Here is a 24,474-nt window from a genome sequence, read left to right as displayed (position 1 = left end):
TACATCAATTAGATCGAGGCTCATTTCTGTGAAGGGTTAATCAAACAGTTTATTTTGGACTCGGTTCCCGTGACAGTAAGTCATTAATAACCCTGAATTATATCCCAGTTTGTATAGTGTGAGGTGCATCGCAGCACATTCATTTCATTGTCAATAAAACAATGTACAATGACATGTTACGTATCCACGTTATGTCACTGTCTAATCTCAGTTTATGAGTCAGTGTGAGCAGGTCTTAGCTGAGTAATGTGTTACTAATCTGCATCTAGATGGAAGCTGAATGTCAGGACACAGCTGCAGACCAGAGCCAGGCTCGTCTGGACTGAGACCAGTGTTTGGCCACCTCAGCTTCTCTCTCTCTCTGTCTCTGAGTCATGACAGACTGTTGTCACTCGTCCCACTGCTCGGCCTCAGCCACCTGACGTCTGTGCTGCTTTAATTTCTTCACAGAAAAACAGGAACACTTGGTGCTGGAGAGATCACATAGAGAGGATCAGTTCATGCTGAAATGATCACCACAGGTTGTTTTCTCCGGACTTAAAGGTCTTAAAGGTTAATAGTGAGATAGGTTTTTAAAAGTATGTTCCATCCAGATTTTCCGCCCTTTTCCATCTCGGTTTTCCAACTTTCCCTCTGATAAAAATATTTGGTCAGAAAAGAGAAGCAGAACAGGTGGAGCCTCTGTGACCGTTATCTATTTTTACTGGTTTAGTCTGTCTCGATGCGTTCTCACACTGATGCCAGACACGCTTTTTTTTCCCCTCCAGATTTATTCTTGGCGATGTTTGGGTGTTTTGGATTCTACCTCTTATTATGAAGTGAATTTGATTTACAGAGCTTTTCGTGATCCTCACAGCTTCACAGGCGCTAAAGTCCTCTGGGCTTTTTGTGTTTTGTTCATCTGGCGGTGAATAGCCTTTACATTTACGAATGCGCAGCTGTCGCTGGAATGTTCTGTCATAGCAGTGATGTCTTTTTGAGCTTTAAGAGCCTAATCAGTGGTGGATTAAATTCTGGTCAAAAACAATAAGCTCCAGCTGAGCACAAAGCAAAGATATGCCAAACTGCAATCCAATTATGGGCACAATTGCTTCATCACTCTGTGTGCCACTGAAAAGAGAACCAGACATTTGGACAACACACTAAACTGGAGTTTGTGGCTGATTTTCTCGGAGGAAAATTAGCTCTATGACTTTCAGTGGTCAGTTTCAGACGCTGGGGAGTTGGGGCTTGCTTCGTTAAAGGATTAAACCGTGGGTGTGGAGTTGCCCCCGAGCACTTAAACACCACTGATGCACAGTGTGTGGCGTCTCTGTTCAAAGTACACACACAGACAACAAACGCGGGGCCTTGTTGTTCCCCGGCTAACAGGAAAAGGCTCCAGCGAGAAGTGCGGCAGCCAAACCTCAGTGAATTCCTGATAAAGGAAAGAATGCAGCAGGAGAGGCCACGCTCCCGTCCTTTTAACATATTTTTTTTTCATAACCATAAAAAAAACCTCCCAGTGCACTCTTTTGGCTCAGTCACGTCTTCATTCAAGTTGCACGGCTTTGGCAGAGTCGAGATCGTAAAAAAAATAAAAGAACTGTAGTGGAATAAATTGTATTGAAAAAAAAGAAGGAGAGGGGAGTGGAAACATGCTTTAATTTCACTTTGGGAATACATCAACAGCTCAACACTTGTAGAGATTATTTAGCAACTTTAAGTGGTTGAAGGTGTGTCGGGCTGAAAAAAACACACATTATTCTTTGTCTTTAATCATGGAAGCGCTGATTAGTAACGCTGGCTGTTTAGAGAGCCTGAGAGCAATTATGCGCGTTGCTGTTGCTTTGTGTTGGAGAGCAGTGTCGCCACATTAATACTGCATGTAAATATGAAGATCGGCAGCTGCAGATAAGAACAGAGAGCAGCAGAGATCTGGCGGCCGCGCGGCTCTTGTTTTGTCAGGGCTGCATCTGGATCGCCTCCTCTGACTTCATGTGCATCGCTGAGGATCAACAGCGCCACAAGTTTGGCTCTTAATGAAGTCATAAAATGACAGAATAAAACAAGAGACACACAAATAAACACATAAATCATGCTCTCTATGTGAGAGGCTATTGTGCTGCCAGAGCCAAAACTTGGCCTCGTAGAGTTTCAACTGTTGTGTTGTGTTGTGTTGTGTTGTACCTGATGTAAATCATGGACCATATATAAAAATGTAACATAGTCCTCTGGTTAATCGGATGAGGACATCACAGGAGCCTCTAGGGGGCGACTTTACTGGTTCCAAAAAAGAATTTGGTTTGAAAGGAAGTCTACGGGGTTGATTTACAACGTCAGTCAATATTTGAATGGTTTTAATCGCTACTTTCAGTCTTCTTCAACAGCACATGATGTCAGGTTTTTTGAATTATGTTCCCACTGAGGCCACACGGTTGGTGTAGTGATGCCTTTGTAGCAACGGTTCACGACCCGGACAGAACAAGGGTCCCTGTGTGTGCATGGGTTTTCTGTGGATTCTCTGGTTTCCTCCCACAGTCCAAAAACATGGAGCTGAGGTAAATTAGACACTTTAAATTTGAGCGTGAGAATGAGAGTGGATGGTTGTTTGTCTCTGTGAGTCCCTGTGATGGACTGGGGATCTGTCCAGGATGTGACCCATCTGTTGCATCTATGTCAGCTGAGATTGGCACAGCGCCCCCTGGGAGCCTCATGTGGAGGATAAAGCAGTAGAAGTTGTATTGATTGATGTTCCCATTGAGAGGAAATTAGACAATAAAGGACAACACATATGAGAGGACACAGGTGTGATTTTGTCCAATAGGAGCCTGGTTGCCAGTGAACTTCTGTTTTCAATATGTCAACATGGCACCTGCCAAATTGTGAGACTCGCAGCTTCAAAACCGCAGGTCAGTTTCTAATGGGTGACGTCATGATTGGTTGCCACAACAAGCTCAAGATATTTACAAAAATTATTGAAATGTGGTGAGTTCAGAGATAAAAGAGAGTAAATGGATGACGCAGTACCTGACCTGAAATCAGTGGGGTGCATTTTTTCACCGCTTCACTTCAACGATCCAGCTGTTTACCGCACCAATGAGAAAAATATGGACCACACTGCGGCATAACTTATTCCTGACAGTTTTAGAAGCAAATCTCTCTTAAATCTCAGAGCCTGTCTTGAATTTCATCGTGTTCTGCTCCCGTTCTTTCCTGTGCACAAAGTCTCTCTCTCTGCATCGCCTTAAATTCTCCATCTTTACCTCTGCATGTGCTCACTCCTTCTCGCCTTTTTGACAGTGAACACCAAATGTGACCCAGTGACGATGCAGAGTCGTGTTTCCCCTCGCCGGAGACTTTTCCGGCTCATGGACACAGGAGACCGAGCGTTCTGTTACAGGCCTGGAGACGACCATTTAACCCCCTCTTCAATTCAGTAGAATCAACAGGTGAGACTAAGAAACTTGACTTGAGTCGTAGGGATTTGTTGCAGCATCGCCAGCGTTTACCTGGAGGTGATGCTGCTGCTTTCCAGACACTCAGAAACTGACATGTTGTGAACAATAAATGTCACTCAGTGGTGGAGTTTCTAATCCTGATCTCAGAGCAAAACCATCTTTGTGGAGAGGCAGGTTTAACTTTTATTGATGCAGGGAAATCCCATTTAGATCAAAAATTAGGCTAAAGTAGGCACACAGTTAAAACAGTAAGAGAAAACAAATAAAAAGAATCCAGAAGCACATTATGTGTTCTGAGGTTGGCCTCAAGAACTGTCAGTTTGGATTTGAAAGCATGCTATGAAATTAAGTTTAGTTTCCAGTCTTTCTGCTACATATTCCATGCAAAAGGTGCCAAATGAGCAAAAGCCCTTTGACCCAATTCAGTACGGGCGTCTGGAACAGAAAGCAACAAATGATCTTGTGAACGGAAAGAGTACGGATCAGCACTTCTCAGTGAAATTAAGGGACAAATGTAGGTCAGCAGTAATCTGAGCATTGCCTTGTATATGAAAGTACACCAATGACTAATCCTTCGGGCGTCCAGAGCAGGTCATCCCACCCAAGAGTACACTACCGTTCAAAAGTTTGGGGTCACCTATGCACTTTTTTGGGGGTTTCCCATTACCAGTAAAACTGTTTTCAGCTGTGATAACATCATTGCACAAGGGTTTCGAAGGGTTTTCTAATCATCCAATAGCCTTCTAACGCCATTAGCAAACACAATTAGAACACTGGAAATGGGCCTCGAGACACCTATGTACATATTCCATTAAAAAACAGACATTTGCAGCTAGAGTAGTTGTTTACCACATCAACAATGTATAGAGTGTATTTCTGATTCATTTAATGTTATATTCATTGAAAAAAGTGCAAATTGGCTGAACTTGAGAATGTAAATTTCCTAAAGGTTTAGGTCAACATTTTCTTGTACTTTACCTGCCAGCCCTGTGGTCTAATTTCTACAAAAGCCCATGTGAGAAAATCCCAGTTCTAGAAAGATGTCCAACATCAAGAAAAAAAACGGTAAATAAATGAACGTATCATAAGCTTAGAGGCGTAGATTTCATTTGGTGAGGTTGAAAAAACATGTTTTTTCTTGACTTCTTGTCTTAAACACAGACACAGACTTGGAGGTAGGAACAATAATCTGAAACTACCGACTGTGGAACATATCTGCAGTGTGGCTAACAGACGACAGTGTCCACTATCAAGGATTCTTTGTTACCTGGCAACTGTGGGCAGGGCTTTTGTCGTTTCTCTGGAGCAAAGAACTGGTGATAACATTCCAGGACATTCCAGGGTTACACCCCCCCCCCCCCCCTTTTAGACTCAGTGGCACAAAGACTAATGGACTTGTGTTCAACAGGTGAGACACACACAACTCACTTCAGATTATTCTCCCCGAGAGGTCTTCAAGTCCCACTGAGACTCTGCATATTTCACTTTTGAACCCCCCAAAAAAGTGAGCCCAATCTGAGCAGTGTCAGATTACGCACACTCACTGGATTATGTAATAAATTGGCAGGAGTTGCTCCTGGTGTACTCCTCTGCTGCTGTAGCTCATATCTGCTTCAGCGTGATGTGTTTTGAGAGATGGTACAGGTTGAAACGAGAGGTTATTTGGGTTACTATGATCTTTTTGTCATTTAAGACCAGTCTGGCTATCAGAGCATGGATACTTCCTGGATAGCTTATCTTTGTTTGGAATATTCTATGTCAGTGGCAGTTTCTAAAAGACCCAGGCCCCACCTGACACTCACATGTCACATTCAAAGTCACATTCTTTCTAATGCTCAGTTTGAATTTCAGCAGGTCATCTTGACCGTGTCTACCTGTATTAATAAGCAGTTAATCCTTTAACACCGAGCATAAAGCTCTCTTTGCATCACTGCAATTACGCTACGTTTACGTTTGTGCTATTGGGAAAATTCCACAGTTGCAGGTCAAAGCCAACGTGTGGTTATTACGGTAATTTCTTGTGCTGCTGCAGGAAGCCGGCGAATCAACGTCTTTGTCACCAGAGAGGAGAGAGTTGGAAAAAATATGTTTTTTTGTTTGTTTTACTTCATTTTAAATTGTTAATACACCATTTTAACATGCAGTACATTGTACATAACGGCCAGATATTGAAAAATGATCAAAAGCACTTACTCACAGGTTATTTTCTGGCCCTTTTATGGTTAAAATAAGCAAAAAAAAATGGTTAAACGGATGTACCCAATAAAGTGTCTGGTGAGTTTATATCAAATTGTATATAATGAATTTAAAAAAGCACACATATAAAGCCAATGAGGGTTATTTAAACCAGTACAGTCGTGGTCAGGTGACTAATGCGGTTGTTGTGGACTCTGTATTATTGGATAAATCATATCTTCTCATAGATAAACAGATAAACACACTCACATTCTTGAGGGGTCAAACAAAGGTATGCAGGTATATGGAGGAAGTGGAACTTTTTTTGGGAGCAAACTCACGAGTGAAACTCCTGTGTCTTTGTGCACAGACCAGTGTCAGTGGGAATGTTCGCTCTGAGGCTGTAAATATTTGCCTCTATTTACCGAGTGCTTCACAGCAGCTTTGTTGCTCGGCTGAAACGACCCGAGTGCTTTTTTTGTCTCGGCCTCCTCCATGGAAACAGCTTTTTAGCAAGAGTTTGATCCATTTGATGTGGTTAAATGGTTTGCAGTTGCCTTGTGTTGTTTCTATCACGGCCTCTTTTGATTTCCCCACATATCCAAACCACATTGAAGGCTCCGCAGCGATCGGGGGCCACACTGCCATGGAGGGTCACATGTTTGTGTTTTCCCACAATATACACAACATCTGCACGGCGGCGTTCCGTCCTCACACTTCTGCATCTCGGCAAACATGTCATATCTCACATTTCTAACATTCCCGACACAATTCCTTTTCCCTCTGGCATCACTTAATCAACAATTACCGAAATATTAAACCCACGTTTTTGTGACTACATATCAAATATTTTGGCAGAAACTGTGTGGAAAGTATTTGTTCTGAAGACACAGCTTTTATTTGTGTTAATTTCCCTGTTGGACTGCATTGTTTTCAGGGTCAAACTTTGCTCAAGGTCATGATTGAAGCCGCAATGTTTTTTTATTTACAAATAAAAGGCTCCAGAGTCAAAGGTCATGGGGTGACAAATAACAGAAAAAAATAATACGTCAGCTCTTATTTGACTCATGGGAACCAAATACCTGTTGAATCACTCAGTAAAGCAAACAGATGCCCTTCTACTTACCTCTATATGTCCAGGTCAGGGAGTTGTTTTAAGGTTGTGTTTGGAGGTCAAAGGTTAGAGCAGCAGAACACTGTGAAGGATGGATTTCTAAGCTCACTTGCAGACGTTTTCGCCGACACTTCACTCGGCCCAGACTGGTTAGAGATATGATGGGATGCACTCTCCCACCTCTCTGCTGACGGATTTCATCGCAGTTAGTCAGTTTGCATTCCTCTGTACTGTTTTTGCAAACTGCGTTTCCTTTTATTTTTTTCCCCCCCTTTTCTCTTACAGTTCATGCAGCCAAACTGAAATGACATCATGCCGATGGGGAAGTCAGGCTGGATACGTACCCACAAGGCCCTGCAGGAGAACCAGGGACCAATGGCAGGAGGGATGTCTGCTTCACAGGAGGGTGAGATATATGTATTTTGTTCTCTCTGTGGGGAAAATCCTCAACTTGTCAGAAGGTAATTCCTGTCCCACATGAAGCTCTTTGTCAAACTCTGGACATGTGGAAAATATCTGCTCTGTTCTGTTTTGACCTGATAATAAGGAAAGACAGAGGATCGACTGATGGGGCGTCAGGGCTTTGATGAAAGGGACAGAATGAAGAAGCAATAAATACGTCAAGATAAAACACTGAGGCACAAGCTGGAGAGGAGAAAGGAGACATTCTTTGAGCGCACAGTATCGCTCTTTAAAGAACTCCACTCTGAAAAGGCTCCAGTCTCTGCAGCTCCTATAACAAGAGGCTCGGGCCTGACAACAGGTCAAGAGCCACAGGAGCCATGGAGAAAGGTTCATTCTACTATTTTAAGTCTGAATCCAATTATCAGATTAAGGAGTCTGGAGAAAATCCTGTTAATAGTTCCCCACTTTGTCAGCTAAAAACGTCACGTAATTCTTGATCCCAGGCCCACCGTGTTGTTGCCATTGTACAGGCTGACCACTGTGATGCGAAAAACCTACTGACCTCAGTCTGCTGTGCACACGAGGAAACATACACAGAGGATGGACTCCACGGAGCTATTACAGGCTTTGACTTGTGCCGCAGCACCATTTCCATGGAAATGTAAGGTATGCCTGTTCACACATACCCAGCGTGAACTCACTCATCTGGAATCTGCCACACTGCCTTTCCTCCAGGCTCAACAGCCCACACGGCTACTAGTAATGAGATTTATTAAGGAGGAATCCAGCACAGAGAAAAAAAAGTTGAATAATTACCAGGAAAGTCAAACACAAGTGACACAGATGGCCGGTAACCTGATGCCTTTCATTTTCTCTTCTCTCTTTTTCCTGCACACAGTGACAGACTAATAACTCACGTCCATGAAAAATGGTCACATGTCAATGAACACGACAGTGACTTCTGCAAAGCTGGGACAACGAGGGCCTGCGTGGCATTTTGGTTCTCCTTTTTCTTAAATGAATCATCTTTTGAAAGAAAGAAAGAACGAAAGTGCGAGCTGTGGAATTAACTTGAGTGTGTCGAGGTTTTTCGGGGGTCAGGGGTTAAGCAGGAGGGTTAGTGCTCCTTAAGACCTGAGTGTTTCAGAAACAGACATTAAGTTGAGGAGAAAACAGACCTGTGTTCATTCAACATAGCCCCCAGAGGTATTTTTTAAAAAAAATATTGTTTGCAGCTTTTCCAGCAAAACATGCCGCATATTTCTTCTTACCGTGAAATTATTTTGCCAACATTTCAGAAAAAATGTGTGCGTATTAAACTCCTCAGCACAAGCTTATCATCCATAGGCTGAAGTATGCACTATCATTGTCATTTATGTCAATCATCAGCAGAATAAAAACCATTAGTAAGAACTTAATTAATATAAGCCTCTGATCATGTATCAGCATGTACATCTGTGCTTATTTTTCCTTCCCCGTTAACTGCGATTCACCCGTTTCTGCACATTAACTCTGTGCAGATGTTCATGGCTCCCAGAGGAGGAAACCTAACGGCGTTAGTGATCCTCTAATTTTACTCCAGCGTCACAGGCAGTCATTTGTGCTCCAGTGCCTCGGTTTATGACTAAATACCTATCAGTAACATTCAGGTCAGTCACAGCTGTGCCTTTAAGCCTTCAAAAGCAACTAATAGCAAGCTTGCACTCTGGGGAGATTCTTCAGTCGGCTCTTTAGTCTAATCATGGGATCATGTCCTAGTGAGTTCATGTGAGAGCAGGAGAACGTGTCGATCTAGCTTCTGTGGACGCACTGTTTTTGTCGTGTTAACAGCAGCGTCTGGAGAATGTGTAGAGAGCAAACAATTAAAGAGGCTGTATGAAAGAAATGTGATATACTATGTTATACATGTGCTCAGAGATGAAGGAAACAATGGTGAGTTTCAATTAAAGGCTGCAAACTCTGTTTATGTGTTGGGTTTTGGTGTTTTTGGTGTTGTGTTACAACCTGCAGCATTTCAACACCACAGGTTGCCAGCAAGCACAGTGAGATGCATCTGTGGGTTAGAAATGGTGAACTTAAAAAGCCTCACCACCCCTCTCAAAAACGCTTTGACAGAGGAGAAGAAAGTCAACGGTCAACTGAAGGTGTACAGAGCAGACATTTATGTCCCCTCTCCACCTAAAGAGCCACAAAACCCATTTCACCCATAAAATTAAGATAGTATCACATATAACTTCTTTATACAGATGTATACAAAATAATGATAGTTTGTTGCATTAAGAACTGCAAAAAGAAAACTGTTGACATTTCATTGTTGTTTATAGCCAACCTTTTATTAAAGGATACTTTGAAATAAAACACAGAATTATGTTGACCTAGTCCTTCTATAGTTTGTGGAAATTAAGGAAATTAAAAGTAACCCAATATTTGGATTTTGAGTAGTGCTTGAGAAAACCTGCCTCACACAAAGTCAATGTGTGGACCCAACGATGGACAAAATATTACAACACTTTTATTTATCACCTTGATCTTGAGGTGTTCATTTTTAAATATATATTCAAAGCTTAAAGGAGGCACTGCAGAAGGGCTAAAGAGTTGCAGACCCCTGGTATAGAGGCAATCTATTTCTCCTGGACAGGGAAGTAACACACAAAGATTCTGTATGTTGGTGGATCCATTAGTGTTGTCTCCTTTTATTCTGTGTACAGAGCTGGGAGACTTCCACGTTCAACCTCGTGCCAGTGACTGACACACAGAAATCAACCAACAATGGTCAGTGACGGTGAGACAGTTATGCGGTAACTGCGTGTGATGTCACCCACGAGAATACAAAACTCCAGTTTTCAAGAATCGTGATTTGGTCGACACCGCGTTGAGGATTTGCAACCAGAAGTTCAGAGGCGTCGCCTGAAACCATTCACCATCTGTGTCTCGTCATGATGTGTCATAATTTATCGTCTATTTTCCTCTTAATGGGAATTGAATTGACATAATTTGCATCATGTGTTATTGAAGAAGACCCGAAACTAGCAATTGAGACCAATAACTCGTAAGGAAAATGTTTAGTGATATACTAAGTACTTTTTGCAACCCCCTAGTGGATATTTAACATTATTTCACTTGTTGAATGACTTGAAGCCAGGTTTGTAAGCTGTTTTTATCCATTACTCGATAAGGTAAATACGGAGGCTGTAAGAATGTGAACTATAGATTGTCTTGAATCCTTTTTAAAAGCACAAATTCGACAATCTGATGACCAACTATATAAACATACCTGAGCAAAAAGTACTCGGAGTGAATGTTTGAAATTTATTCATTCAAAGTTTGCTTGGCTCTCTAATTTTGGACCCCAATTTTTTTTCTAAAAAAAATTGTCACATTTTGGACGACATGGTATAGTATGACATTTGACATTGACAAATAGTATGTCAAATTTTGGACCCAAATACGTTTTGGTAAAATTTATTTATACGACATAGTATAGTATGACGTTTTTTTTCAAATTTTGGACCAAAATTATTTTTTCAAAAAACTTGTCAAATTTGGACGACACAGTATAGTATAAGGTTGTAGTCAAATTTCGGACGATGTATGACAGTTATTTCAAATTTTAGACCAAAAAAATATTTTTTCAAAAAATTGTCACATTTTGGACGACACAGTATAGTATGACTTTTTTTCAAATTTTGGACCAAAATTATTTTTTCAAAAAAATTGTCACATTTGAACGACATAGTATAGTATAACGTTGTAGTCAAATTTCGGACAATGAATGACAGTTTTTTCAAACTTAAGACCAAAAAATGTTTTTCAAAAAATGTTTACATTTTGGACGACACGTATAGTATGACTTTTTTTTTAAATTTTGGACCAAAATTTTTTTTACCAAAAAATTGTCAAATTTGAACGACATAGTATAGTATGACGTTGTAGTCAAATTTCGGACGATGTATGAGTTTTTTCAAATTTTAGACCAATAAATGTTTTTCAAAAAATTGTCAAATTTGGGACGAAATAGTATAGTATGATGTTTTTTTCAAATTTTGGACCTAAATTATTTTTTCTAAAAACTTGTCAAATTTGAACTACATAGTAGAGTATAATGTTGTCGTCAAATTTCGGACAATGTATGACAGTTTTTTCAAATTTTACAGCAAAAAGTGTTTTTCAAAATTTTTTCAAATTTTTGACGACATAGTATAGTATGATGTTGTAGTCAAATTTTGGACTATGTATGACTGTTTTTTCAAATTTTAGACCAAAAAATGATTTTCAAAAAATCGTCAAATTTTGGAGGACATAGTATAGTATGACTTTTTTTTCAAATTTTGGACCTAAATTATTTTTTCTAAAAACTTGTCAAATTTGAACGACATAGTATAGTATAACGTTGTAGTCAAATTTCGGACGATGAATGACAGTTTTTTCAAATTTTAGATCAAATTTTTTTTTCAAAAAAGTTGTCAAATTTGGACGACATAGTATAGCATGACGTTGTAGTCAAATTTCGGACGATGTATGGCAGTTATTTAAATTTTAGACCAAAAAAATATTTTTCAAAAAATTGTCACATTTTGGACGACATAGTATAGTATGATGTTTTTTTTTTTTTTAATTTTGGACCAAATTTTTTTTTTTTCTAAAAACTTGTCAAATTTGAACTACATAGTATAGTATAATGTTGTAGTCAAATTTCGGACAATGTATGACAGTTTTTTCAAATTTTACAGCAAAAAGTGTTTTTCAAAATTTTTTCAAATTTTTGACGACATAGTATAGTATGATGTTGTAGTCAAATTTCGGACGATGTATGAGTTTTTTCAAATTTTAGACCAATAAATGTTTTTCAAAAAATTGTCAAATTTGGGACGAAATAGTATAGTATGATGTTTTTTTCAAATTTTGGACCTAAATTATTTTTTCTAAAAACTTGTCAAATTTGAACTACATAGTAGAGTATAATGTTGTCGTCAAATTTCGGACAATGTATGACAGTTTTTTCAAATTTTACAGCAAAAAGTGTTTTTCAAAATTTTTTCAAATTTTTGACGACATAGTATAGTATGATGTTGTAGTCAAATTTTGGACTATGTATGACTGTTTTTTCAAATTTTAGACCAAAAAATGATTTTCAAAAAATCGTCAAATTTTGGAGGACATAGTATAGTATGACTTTTTTTTCAAATTTTGGACCTAAATTATTTTTTCTAAAAACTTGTCAAATTTGAACGACATAGTATAGTATAACGTTGTAGTCAAATTTCGGACGATGAATGACAGTTTTTTCAAATTTTAGATCAAATTTTTTTTTCAAAAAAGTTGTCAAATTTGGACGACATAGTATAGCATGACGTTGTAGTCAAATTTCGGACGATGTATGGCAGTTATTTAAATTTTAGACCAAAAAAATATTTTTCAAAAAATTGTCACATTTTGGACGACATAGTATAGTATGATGTTTTTTTTTTTTTTAATTTTGGACCAAATTTTTTTTTTTTCTAAAAACTTGTCAAATTTGAACTACATAGTATAGTATAATGTTGTAGTCAAATTTCGGACAATGTATGACAGTTTTTTCAAATTTTACAGCAAAAAGTGTTTTTCAAAATTTTTTCAAATTTTTGACGACATAGTATAGTATGATGTTGTAGTCAAATTTTGGACTATGTATGACTGTTTTTTCAAATTTTAGACCAAAAAATTTTTTGCAAAAAATTGTCACATTTTGGACGACACAGTATAGTATGACTTTTTTTCACATTTTGGACCTAAATTATTTTTTCTAAGAACTTGTCAAATTTGAACTACATAGTAGAGTATAATGTTGTAGTCAAATTTCGGACAATGTATGACAGTTTTTTCAAATTTTACAGCAAAAAGTGTTTTTCAAAAAATTGTCACATTTTGGACGACATAGTATAGTATGATGTGTTTTTTTTTTTAAATTTTGGACCAAATTGATGAATGACAGTTATTTAAAATTTTAGACCAAAAAAATATTTTTCAAAAAATTGTCACATTTTGGAGGACATAGTATAGTATGATGGGTTTTTTTTTAAAATTTTGGACCAAATTTATTTTTTTTTCTAAAAACTTGTCAAATTTGAACGACATAGTATAGTATAACGTTGTAGTCAAATTTTGGACAATGGATGACAGTTTTTTCAAACTTAAGACCAAAAAATGTTTTTCAAAAAATGTTTACATTTTGGACGACACGTATAGTATGACTTTTTTTTAAAATTTTGGACCAAAATTCTTTTTACCAAAAAATTGTCAAATTTGAGCGACATAGTATAGTATGACGTTGTAGTCAAATTTCGGACGATGTATGAGTTTTTTCAAATTTTAGACCAATAAATGTTTTTCAAAAAATTGTCAAATTTTGGACGAAATAGTATAGTATGATGTTTTTTTCAAATTTTGGACCTAAATTATTTTTTCTAAAAACTTGTCAAATTTGAACTACATAGTAGAGTATAATGTTGTAGTCAAATTTCGGACAATGTATGACAGTTTTTTCAAATTTTACAGCAAAAAGTGTTTTTCAAAAAATTTTCAAATTTTTGACGACATAGTATAGTATGATGTCGTAGTCAAATTTTGGACTATGTATGACTGTTTTTTCAAATTTTAGACCAAAAAATGATTTTCAAAAAATTGTCAAATTTTGGAGGACATAGTATAGTATGACGTTTTTTTCAAATTTTGGACCTAAATTATTTTTTCTAAAAACTTGTCAAATTTGAACGACATAGTATAGTATAACGTTGTAGTCAAATTTCGGACGATGAATGACAGTTTTTTCAAATTTTAGATCAAATTTTTTTTTCAAAAAAGTTGTCAAATTTGGACGACATAGTATAGCATGACGTTGTAGTCAAATTTCGGACGATGTATGGCAGTTATTTAAAATTTTAGACCAAAAAAATATTTTTCAAAAAATTGTCACATTTTGGACAACATAGTATAGTATGATGTTTTTTTTTTTTTAATTTTGGACCAAATTTTTTTTTTTTCTAAAAACTTGTCAAATTTGAACTACATAGTATGGTATAATGTTGTAGTCAAATTTCGGACAATGTATGACAGTTTTTTCAAATTTTACAGCAAAAAGTGTTTTTCAAAATTTTTTCAAATTTTTGACGACATAGTATAGTATGATGTTGTAGTCAAATTTTGGACGATGTATGACTGTTTTTTCAAATTTTAGACCAAAAATTTTTTTTTCAAAAAATTGTCACATTTTGGACGACACAGTATAGTATGACTTTTTTTCAAATTTTGGACCTAAATTATTTTTTCTAAAAACTTGTCAAATTTGAACTACATAGTAGAGTATAATGTTGTAGTCAAATTTCGGACAATGTATGACAGTTTTTTCAAATTTTACAGCAAAAAGTGTTTTTCAAAATTTTTTCTAATTTTTGACGACATAGTATAGTATGATGTTGTAGTCAAATTTTGGACTATGTATGACTGTTTTTTCAAATTTTAGACCAAAATTTTTTTTTTTCAAAAAATTGTCACATTTTGGACGACACAGTATAGTATGACTTTTTTTCAAATTTTGGACCTAAATTATTTTTTCTAAAAACTTGTCCAATTTGAACTACATAGTAGAGTATAATGTTGTAGTCAAATTTCGGACAATGTATGACAGTTTTTTCAAATTTTACAGCAAAAAGTGTTTTTCAAAATTTTTTCTAATTTTTGACGACATAGTATAGGATGATGTTGTAGTCAAATTTTGGACTATGTATGACTGTTTTTTCAAATTTTAGACCAAAAAATGATTTTCAAAAAATTGTCAAATTTTGGAGGACATAGTATAGTATGACGTTTTTTTCAAAATTTGGACCAAAATTCTTTTTTTTCAAAAAAATTGTCAAAATTGGACGACATAGTATAGTATGACGTTGTAGTCAAATTTCGGACGATGTATGACAGTTTTTTAAATTTTAGACCAAAAAATATATAGTATAGTAAAAACTTGCCAAATTTTGGACCCAAAAACATATTTTTTTTTTAATTGTCAAATTTGCACGACATAGTATAGTACATACTATATATGTGTATGACATAGGTTAGTATGTCATCCAACATTTGACAAACAAGTCATACTCCAGTCAGTGACCAGATGTCCAAGGGCCAAAAGGGAGACCAACAAACATCACTGTCTCGCCTGGTGTCCACGTCTAAATGAGCTGAGTTGGTGACATGGATGTACGTCTGTGGTGAAAATACACAATCAGACAGAGGCAGCAGTGTGTCAGTGCCACTGGGTCGATTGCCAGCACAGGAATTAAGTTTCATCCGGAGTAGACACGTTCACCCTGCGGTCAATTTCATGTCCTCTCAAATACCAAAGTCATGCAAGTGAATCAGGAGTCTAATCTGTGGCAGGTATTATTACTGCTGCTGTGACTGACAAGAAAACTCTTTGATTCTCTGAGTGTTTATTTGCTGTTTTTCTTGACTGACAGAATTCTCCTTGTGTACCTGGACCTGAACAAATACTGAAAATAACAGGGTTTCTGCCAATGACTGATATACTACTAACAACTGTTTTTCCACAGTTTTTTTTCCTAAACTATAAAAGTGCAGGGGCCTCTCCTGAAAATGAGCCAACAATGAATGCTGCACATTTTTGTTTCTTCTTTTTCAAATGTACATCATGTGTAAGACACTTTGATATGTTTTGGCAAAATGCATGCTTTGAATAAAAATAAAAAATTCGGGAAACTTTGTGTTTTTGTGTCTTGTGTCCATATCATCTTACAGTGCAAAAAAGAACGTGCAGAACTTTGTGTGTGGAGGAGCAGAGCGAGGGCCGGAAAGAAAGGAATCTACAGAGAAACCCAGTCCATATTGCTTAAAGCCAAAAACACAAAGACACAGAAAGTGCTCACTCTCTGTAGCACAGGGACTGACAGTGACACCATGATCACACACAGCAGGCTCACTGTGTAACACAGATACACCTCTCTGGCTTCAAACACAATGATTTAATTCTACATCTCTGAGGGAATACCTGTCAACGCTGTGCTGTACACGGCGCAGTGATGATTTTATTGAAGGGACGAGGAGCAGGAAGGGCAGGTATTTCCCTCTGCTCTGAGGACAGCAGCAGTCACGCTGCACTGACAGCCTGACCTGTGTCCTTGTCGGGACATTCCTCAGCATTCCTGAAAGCGCTGTCACTGTGACTGGTAGCTCTGTTTCGGCACCACCATACATACAACTGCAACAAGTCCCACGGGAGCGTCGCCTTCCCAAATTCCACAGGTTCACAGGGAGAGGACAGATCCATTGGAGATCAAGGTCAGGCTGCAGAGGAAAAAGGGAGACGAGGTGAATACTGAAGCCAACAAGCCCCGACAGTCCTCTCTCTGCCTGTCTGCTGTAGTTGGTCTTCATTTGTGTCTATAATAACTCTGGCACCCGTGATAATAACACAGCACTAATACCAGGAACAAGACTTTTCTTGCTTGGTACCTTAGGCCCTCGCTGTGCTTGCCAAATGTCTGATATGATGAATATTAACAGTTGAGTCAGAAAAGGGAAAACAGTTATCTTTGAGTTAACCCCTTATCTTCCAAAAGATGTTGCACTGACTTCATTGGCACAAAGTGTGGTAACAGTGTAGCGTTTGGACGACATAGTATAGTATGATGTTTTTGTCAAATTTTGGACCAACATTTTTTTTTCGAAAATAATTATCAAATTTTGGATGACTTAGTATAGTATGACTTTTTGGTCAAATATTGGACGACATACTATCATATGACGTTTTTGTCAAAGTTTGGAGCCAAAATATATTTTTTAAATGGTCACATTTTGGACGACATAATATAGTGTGACGTTTTTGTCAAATTTTGGACCCAAAGAAATGTTCATAGTTTTTTGTCACATTTTGGACGACATAGTATTGTAGGAACGTTTTTGTCAAATTTTGGACCCAAAACTTTTTTTCAAATTTTTTTTAAACTTTCGACAACATAGTATAGTATGACGTTTTGGTCAAATTTTGGAACCCACATTTTTTTTATCAAAAACAATTCTCAAAGTTTTGGACGACTATAATATCACAATTTAGTAAAATTTTGGACCCAAAACATTTTTTTTTTTTTTTTTTAAATGGTCACATTTTGGACGACATAGTATAGTATGGCATTTTTGTCAAAGTTTGGAGCCAAAAAACATAATAAAAAAAATGTTTGTGTGTGTGTGGTAATGTCTTAAACATGCACTGGTATGACAACTCTTCATAATCATCAGATTTCTTAAAGGCTTCAAACAGACTTGGCTGAGATTTGGGTCAAATTTCTTGAACTCCAAAATAGGCTCACACAGCAAATATCCAGTAAAGCTGACTGATCAAAACATTCCTCAGAAATAAAAAAAAAAAGTATCTGAATGAAACGATCACTACGACTCAAATTATCTGATAAAAACATGAGGTTTAGTGGTGTAAGCCATTTCTAGAAAGCTAGAAAACACATAAATTCCAAGATATTATTTTGTGAACACCACAAAGAGGATAAATTACATGGACTCTTCTTGTGAACACATTATACATGGCTGTATTTGAAGCTCAGTCTTTAGCCACAAACTCCACTGGAAGCAAAAAATAACTCTTTCTGAAGGGAAGTCCACTGGAAAATGAGTCATTTACCTAACCCTTAATGGTCTCAATCTCTAGTTTCTGGCCATATGTTGTCAATCTTGTAAATTATAATCCCATTTAGAGGAAGCTAGACAATTAAATATGGCACGTGTGAGTGATTGACATGTGGATTTAGTGTGTGAACAACCTAGGGAAAGAATAGAGTGAGTAACCACTAGTAGACGACTCCTCTAGTTGCACAAAAAACTACATTTAAATGAATGTTTATGGGAAAATGAGTCTAATCCTCACTTGATTTAAAACAGTTAATATTTGATGAGGAGTAAATGGTCTCAGATGCTAGTTTTAAGTCTTCTTCAGTGGAACATGGTGTTGATTTTGTAAAGTTTGTTCCCATTTAGAGGAAGACTTAGCGTGACTGACAGAGATTATTAGTGGGAGTAATAAACGTATTGCTATTTGACGCCTAACTCCTTCTACAGTTGTCAAGATATTCAATATTATTGGGTTAAGTTATTCGACATTTAAAACATCATCATTTTCATGCATCAAACTCTTTGTACTTTCACGCAGACACACCTTTCAAATTTCAAAATGTTCACAGACTTTTCAACATTGTTCACTGTATTCACCTTTTAAATACCATTCATACTTTTTCTACAATTAGCGTTTAAGTTTCATCAAGTTTTGGGACTTTTTCAGAGTTTAACATTAGTGTGTTCAATCCTAACTCCACACTTTAAAAAAAAAAAAAACTTTAACTTCTAAAACTTGAGCACATTTTATATCAGAAAAATTACATTTAATACTTAAGTACAGTAGATGTCATATACGTTAAGCATTTTTTTGAGTAATATTATAAAAAAAGTGACTTCAACTTCTACCAAAGTCATTTTCTGGTTCTTTGTGGTATAATAAGAGCAGTGTTTTAACGTAGTACAAATATTTTGTGACTGTCCTAAAGTACAAAAATCACGTTCTTGTGCTTTACGCTATTTCTATGTATTTGTTACTTGTTACTGACAAATTAAAAAAAGAATAGAGATTTGGTATTATGGTCTGTTTAAATAGAGCTTTTCTAGTCTTGATGAACTGCTTTACACTATACACTGTAAAAAAAAAGAAAAGAAAAAAAAGAGAAAACTCAAAATTTCAAGGCAATCAATTTTTGAGTTTACAGCCCAACAAAACAAAAGATCACGTTTAAAAAAAAAAAAAAGTTCCATCAACTAATTCTATTTTGTTAGACAAACTTGTAAGTTAGAGTTGTGCCAACTCAAAATTCTCTTTTCAAACAGTTTGGCTAACTGATCTTGTTCAGATAATGTAAAACATTTATTAAAAATTCAGTCACAAACAAGTCACAACTCTAACTTTGTCTAACAAAATAATATTATATATTATATTTGATGGAACTTTTTTAAAAATTCGAGATCTTTTGTTGGGCTGTAAACTCAAAAGTTGATTGCAGCAAGTTGCCTTGAAATTTTGAGTTTTCTTTTGTACAGTGTACTTTTCACCCATTCACATACTTCAACATGTGGTTAAGTGTCTTGCTCAAGGACACATATAGACTAGCAGTGAGGAATTGAACCCACAACCTACCACACTGTAAAAAAAAGAAAAGTCAAACTTTCAAGGCAACGTGCTGCAATCAATGTTTGAGTTTACAGCCCAACAAAAGATCTTGAGTTTTTAAAAAGGTTCCATCAACTAATATTAATTTGTTAGACAAACGTGTAAGTTACAATTGTGCCAACTAAAAATTCTATTTTTTAATAAATGTTTTACATGATCTGAACAAGATTAGTTAGCCAAACTGTGAAGAACTGAAAAGAGAATTTTGAGTTGGAATAACTCTAACTTACAAGTTTGTCCAACAAAATAATATTAGTTGATGGAACTTTTTTTTAAACTAAAAATGATTGCCTTGAAATTCTGAGTTTTCTCAACTTTTTTTTTTTACAGTGTGTAAACTCAAAAATTGATTGCAGCAGGTTGAAATTTTGACTTTTCTTTTTTACAGTGTAGTTTTCACCCATTCACACACTGCAACATGTGGTTAAGTGTCTTCCTCAAGGACACAGATAGACTAGCAGAGTGAGGAATTGAACCCACAACCTACCATGCTACTATGGCTCAAGTACATTTTTATATCAGGTATTTCATACAGTAAAAGTCATATCCTTTAAGACTTTTACTTCAGTGATATTATAAAAAAAGTGACTTCAACTTCTACCGAGGTCATTTTTCTGCTAAGATACTTGTACTTGTACTCAAGTATATTCCTTTAAGGTACTTTATAGAAGACTGCGTGAGAGCTGAACCTGTCAGTGAAGGGTTACATGAAGCTGTGGTGACCGGACAGAGGAGTCCCTCTCTCCGCGGGCAGGGAGGAGCGGAGGCGGGGCTGGGACGTTGGACCCGGAGGAAACTCTTCTGGAGCGTTATTTGTTGCTGTGCGTCTCAACTGTGCGGGTTACAGAGCGACGAGCGACGTTCAGCTGCATCTCACGCTTTATTTACTTATTTCATGTATTATTATTATTATTATTATTATCATTTATATAAAACACGCAGTTAAAGAGCGCAGTTTCGTCGCAGGAGACAGAGATAGAGACAGAGGAGGAGGGACAAAGTACCTGTCTGTCACCGGGGGATGATGAAGAAAACCTGGGAGGTGAAGGATCCTGAAGGAATCTGATGGAGAAGAAAACCTGACTGGGATGTAAACACGGACCGTCGACCTCTTACAAGGAGGTAATGTATTTATATTAGTGGTTTGGTAATAGTTATATTTATTATAAACATAAAGTTTTCCCTGATGTAACACCTGTTTGAGACATGGGATGATGTTACGATTATTCTCGCCGAAATGATTGCGATATCACGATATATTATATTATATTATATTATATTATATTATATTATATTAGTGTTACAATTCGATAAAGAACAAATCAGTTTGACTTACATTTTGGTCACAAACACATAGTTAAATTCGGTTTGTAAGTGTGTGTTTTTTGTAATGTTAGTAACATGTAGTGTAATTGTAATGTTTCTTATAACATGTTTCATCTGTTAAAGTGAAATGTTACTAATGTTACAAAATACATAATTTACTTGTAATGTTACAAAAAATATCTTGGTTAATATTAAAAAAACCAAAAAAAAACACGACTTTCAGTGTTTTGGGGGCGGAGCTTGGACTAGACATCTGACAGGAATGACTGGAAAGATGCCCCCTTGTGGCAATTCGGGAATAAAACACAAGGACTGTATGTTGGCGAGTCACACAGCATTTTTAAGTTACGTGAGATTTCGCTGCATTGGAAATTGCGATAAATAGTATATCGTCCTGTCCTGACTAGTCACCGCGTTTTTATTATTTTGGCCATAAACAAGATGGTCTTTCACTACAAATATTTAGGTGAAATGATGGTTAAAGTCTGTTAAATGCTATCTTTCATTCTTAAGCATCTTTGTACATGTTTATGTGACTCTGCTGCAGACATTAGATTAGATTATAGATTATACATTAAAACAGCGAGTCCTATCACTTCAGTGTTTCACAAAATTGCTTGTATCATCTCTACCTTGAGTAGAAAGCAGATAGGAGATCTTTTCCCTGGTGTCCAGACTCTAGGTCGGTCCTACAGTCCATAAACCACTGCTCTTTCCTTCATCATGTCCACTTACGTGCTGCTTCTGTGTTTTTAATCCTGGAACAGGATCTGAAAAAACACACACATTTTATGCTTTTAAGATCTCCAAAGTCAAAGGTTACATCTGTTTTGCCACAGTCTGACTATAATACTTTTATATTTTGGTCACGTTTTACCACGTCTGTAGCTGTTGTTAAATGTGTGCTGCAGCTGTCATGTCTCTAACACTTAAACATGGAAGAATAATTGTACTTTCCCTGCTTACAGCAGCTCCTTTTCTTTTTTACTACCCTGCCTTTGTAGTGTAATATGGCAGAGCACATAGGTGTGTGGACAGGCCCCACCCTGTCTTTTGTCAGCAGTAATACTCTGTGTTGCTGCTATGCCTCGACTTGTTCTTTTTTTCCTTCTATTTTTGCACTTTTTTTTTACACACCTGCCGTCTTTGTGCCATGAATGCTTCCAGGTCCACAGTCTGTCTGTAGACAGTATCAAGTGTCTCTTTGTCCCTGCTAATCTGTCCTGAAAGAAGATTTAACACAATGAAGGTTTAATGTTTGACAGAAAACATGTTCTTTTTACACATTTTCTGATGTGATCTCTCAGCCACTTCTCCATCTGCTCTGGAGGGGGGAGGAATATCTGATATCCTGATGTGTTTTTTGTTGTTGTTGTTTCCAGTAATCACAAACTGCATTTCATCCTCCAGTCTGAGCTCGGGCCGCTCAGCCTTTGCCTGTGACCTTGTTGCTTCCTCTTAATGACTATGCAGCACAAAATGTCCCAGGAAAGGAAGGGATTTTAATCATAAAGTGCTTGTTTGTTTCTGTCAGGCTCATCTATAACATAAGAACAAGAGGTTCATTGTTGCCTCAGCACACCACATGAAATTCAGTCCTGCGTTGCAACGTCAGACTAAGCTGCCCTCTCGCATTTACACTCCACTGAGTGAGAGTCCAGATTTAAGAGGGATTAAAGGTTCGTGTGAGGAGCTGATGTAGAAATATTAGTTATTACTGCCGCTGATGGGATTGTTTACTGTGTCTTCCAGTGTTCCCCATCACCATGTTGATGCCACGTGAGAGCCCGCTCCTGACTCACCTGCTCCTGCTCCTCCAGCTCCTCCTGCCCCTCGGCCTGGCCCTGCTGCTGCCTCCTCACCCCCCGGCAATCCACGTCCCCACGCTGATCCCTCACACGCCGACGCCTCTCGCCCGCTCTCGCTTCAGCGCTCAGACTCAGCTGGACCTCACCACTCACTGCAACTCCAGCTGCTTCCACAGAGGCGATCAGGACGTGCAGCTGACGGAGAAAATGGCCTTCGAGACGCTCTACTCCGACGGCTCCCGCACTCTCACGGCTGTGGATGTGGAGGATGAGGATGAGCTCCAGGGCGACGCCCCTCTCTTTCCTTACTCTTCACAGGGCAGAGGAGCCAGACTGAAGGCCAGACACAAGCGCGTGAGGCGACAGATCTATGGCGCAGACGGTCGTTTTAACATTCAGGGCGACGACTTCCTCCTGGATTACCCTTTCTCCACAGCCGTGCGGATCTCCACAGGCTGCACCGGTGTTCTCGTGTCTCCGCTGCACATACTCACGGCTGCCCACTGTGTGCATGATGGCAAGGATTACGTGAAAGGGGCGAGGAGACTGAGGGTGGGCTTCCTGATCCCACCGTCTGTCAACAACACACACAACCGCCTCTCCTCCACCGACAAGCCTCTAGTTCGCTGGGTGAGGGTGAAACGTACTCGTGTGCCAAAGGGCTGGATCCAGGGCCCTCAGGAGGTCAGTATGGACTTCGATTACGCCCTGCTGGAGCTGCGATGGCCTCACCGACGTCCCTTCATGCGCCTCTCTGTGGCTCCATCCTCAGACGACCTCGCAGGGAACCGTATCCACTTCTCTGGTTTTGACAGTGACAGACCCGGGGAGCTGGTGTACAGGTTTTGTCCAGTGGAGGAAGAGTCCAGCGACCTGATTTACCAGCACTGCGATGCCCGGCCAGGAGCCAGCGGCTCGGGGGTGTATGGCAGAGTTTGGGACAACAGTTTAGAGCGCTGGGAACGGAAAGTCATCGGCATATTCTCTGGACACCAGTGGCTGGAGATCGATGGGGAGAACCGGGATTACAATGTGGCTGTGCGCATCACTCCTCTGAAGTTTGCCCAGATCTGTTACTGGGTGCACGGCAACCGACTAGACTGCGCCCAGGACTGAGAAGAACAAAGTATAGCATCAAAAAGCACAAGAAAGCACATAATGACTAAAGCGTTACACTTTAAACAGGATTAAATCCATTAAAAACAGATTACCCTTCACTGACGCACCAGATCTACTCACTCGCTCACTTACTTTTCAATGTCGTTTCCATTCACTGAGGCGTTCCTTCTCTGTTTTAATTTGCTTCACGTAATTTAAACGATTCCGTCTGTGGGATCATCACCGCGACATATTTTAATATGTTTGGAGTCAGTGTTTCCACAGTGTTAACATAAACCACTTTTTATAAGAGGGGGAAAACACTTTACCTTGTGTGTCCAGTGTGTCAGAAACAGCATGTCATTTCTCGACTGTGGTGAACGAGTCTTTGCTGTACGTCACGGGGGTGAAGCGGTTTGATGTTTTTGCAGCTCTCCGAGGGTCATTCGACTTCATGTGGCATGATCTGCATTCTGAATGATGTACGGCTACATAAGAACTGCCTGTAGTTAATCAAAACCACTGATGCCGAACATTTCAGCAGCTTGAAAGTGTGGACTGGAGAGACAGAGTGTTAATCTTTATTTTATTTGTAAAATAAATAATAAATGCCTGATATATTTTAACTAACTGAGAGTTTTAAGTGTTTTGTCTCTGGTTTCAGCAGTGGGGTTGGGTTGCCCTCTTGTGGTCATAAGAGTTACTGCAATATTAATGAACCTGAATATCAGTGATACTGAAGTTCTGATGTAGTTAGAACTAAAGTAATGACTCAGTTGATAGGAACATAGATTGTAAGAAAAAGCAAATGCATACAGTGAGCTTAATAGTAAGAGTTTT

General features: G+C 38.1%; 1 protein-coding gene across 1 annotated transcript; it reads left to right on the top strand.

Annotated features, from left to right (window-relative positions):
- Positions 1-20,176: 20,176 nt before the first annotated feature.
- prss23 (serine protease 23) lies at positions 20,177-24,252 on the top strand. The gene is made up of 2 exons (XM_083890654.1): positions 20,177-20,524; positions 22,481-24,252. The coding sequence occupies exon 2, from the start codon at positions 22,495-22,497 to the stop codon at positions 23,650-23,652; it is 1,158 nt and encodes a 385-aa protein (XP_083746780.1). The 5' UTR covers positions 20,177-20,524; positions 22,481-22,494; the 3' UTR covers positions 23,653-24,252.
- Positions 24,253-24,474: the final 222 nt, after the last annotated feature.

The sequence above is a fragment of the Microchirus variegatus genome (assembly GCF_963457635.1).
Source record: "Microchirus variegatus genome assembly, chromosome: 6".
Taxonomy (NCBI): domain Eukaryota; kingdom Metazoa; phylum Chordata; class Actinopteri; order Pleuronectiformes; family Soleidae; genus Microchirus; species Microchirus variegatus.
This window is presented reverse-complemented; position numbering and strand designations above follow the sequence as displayed.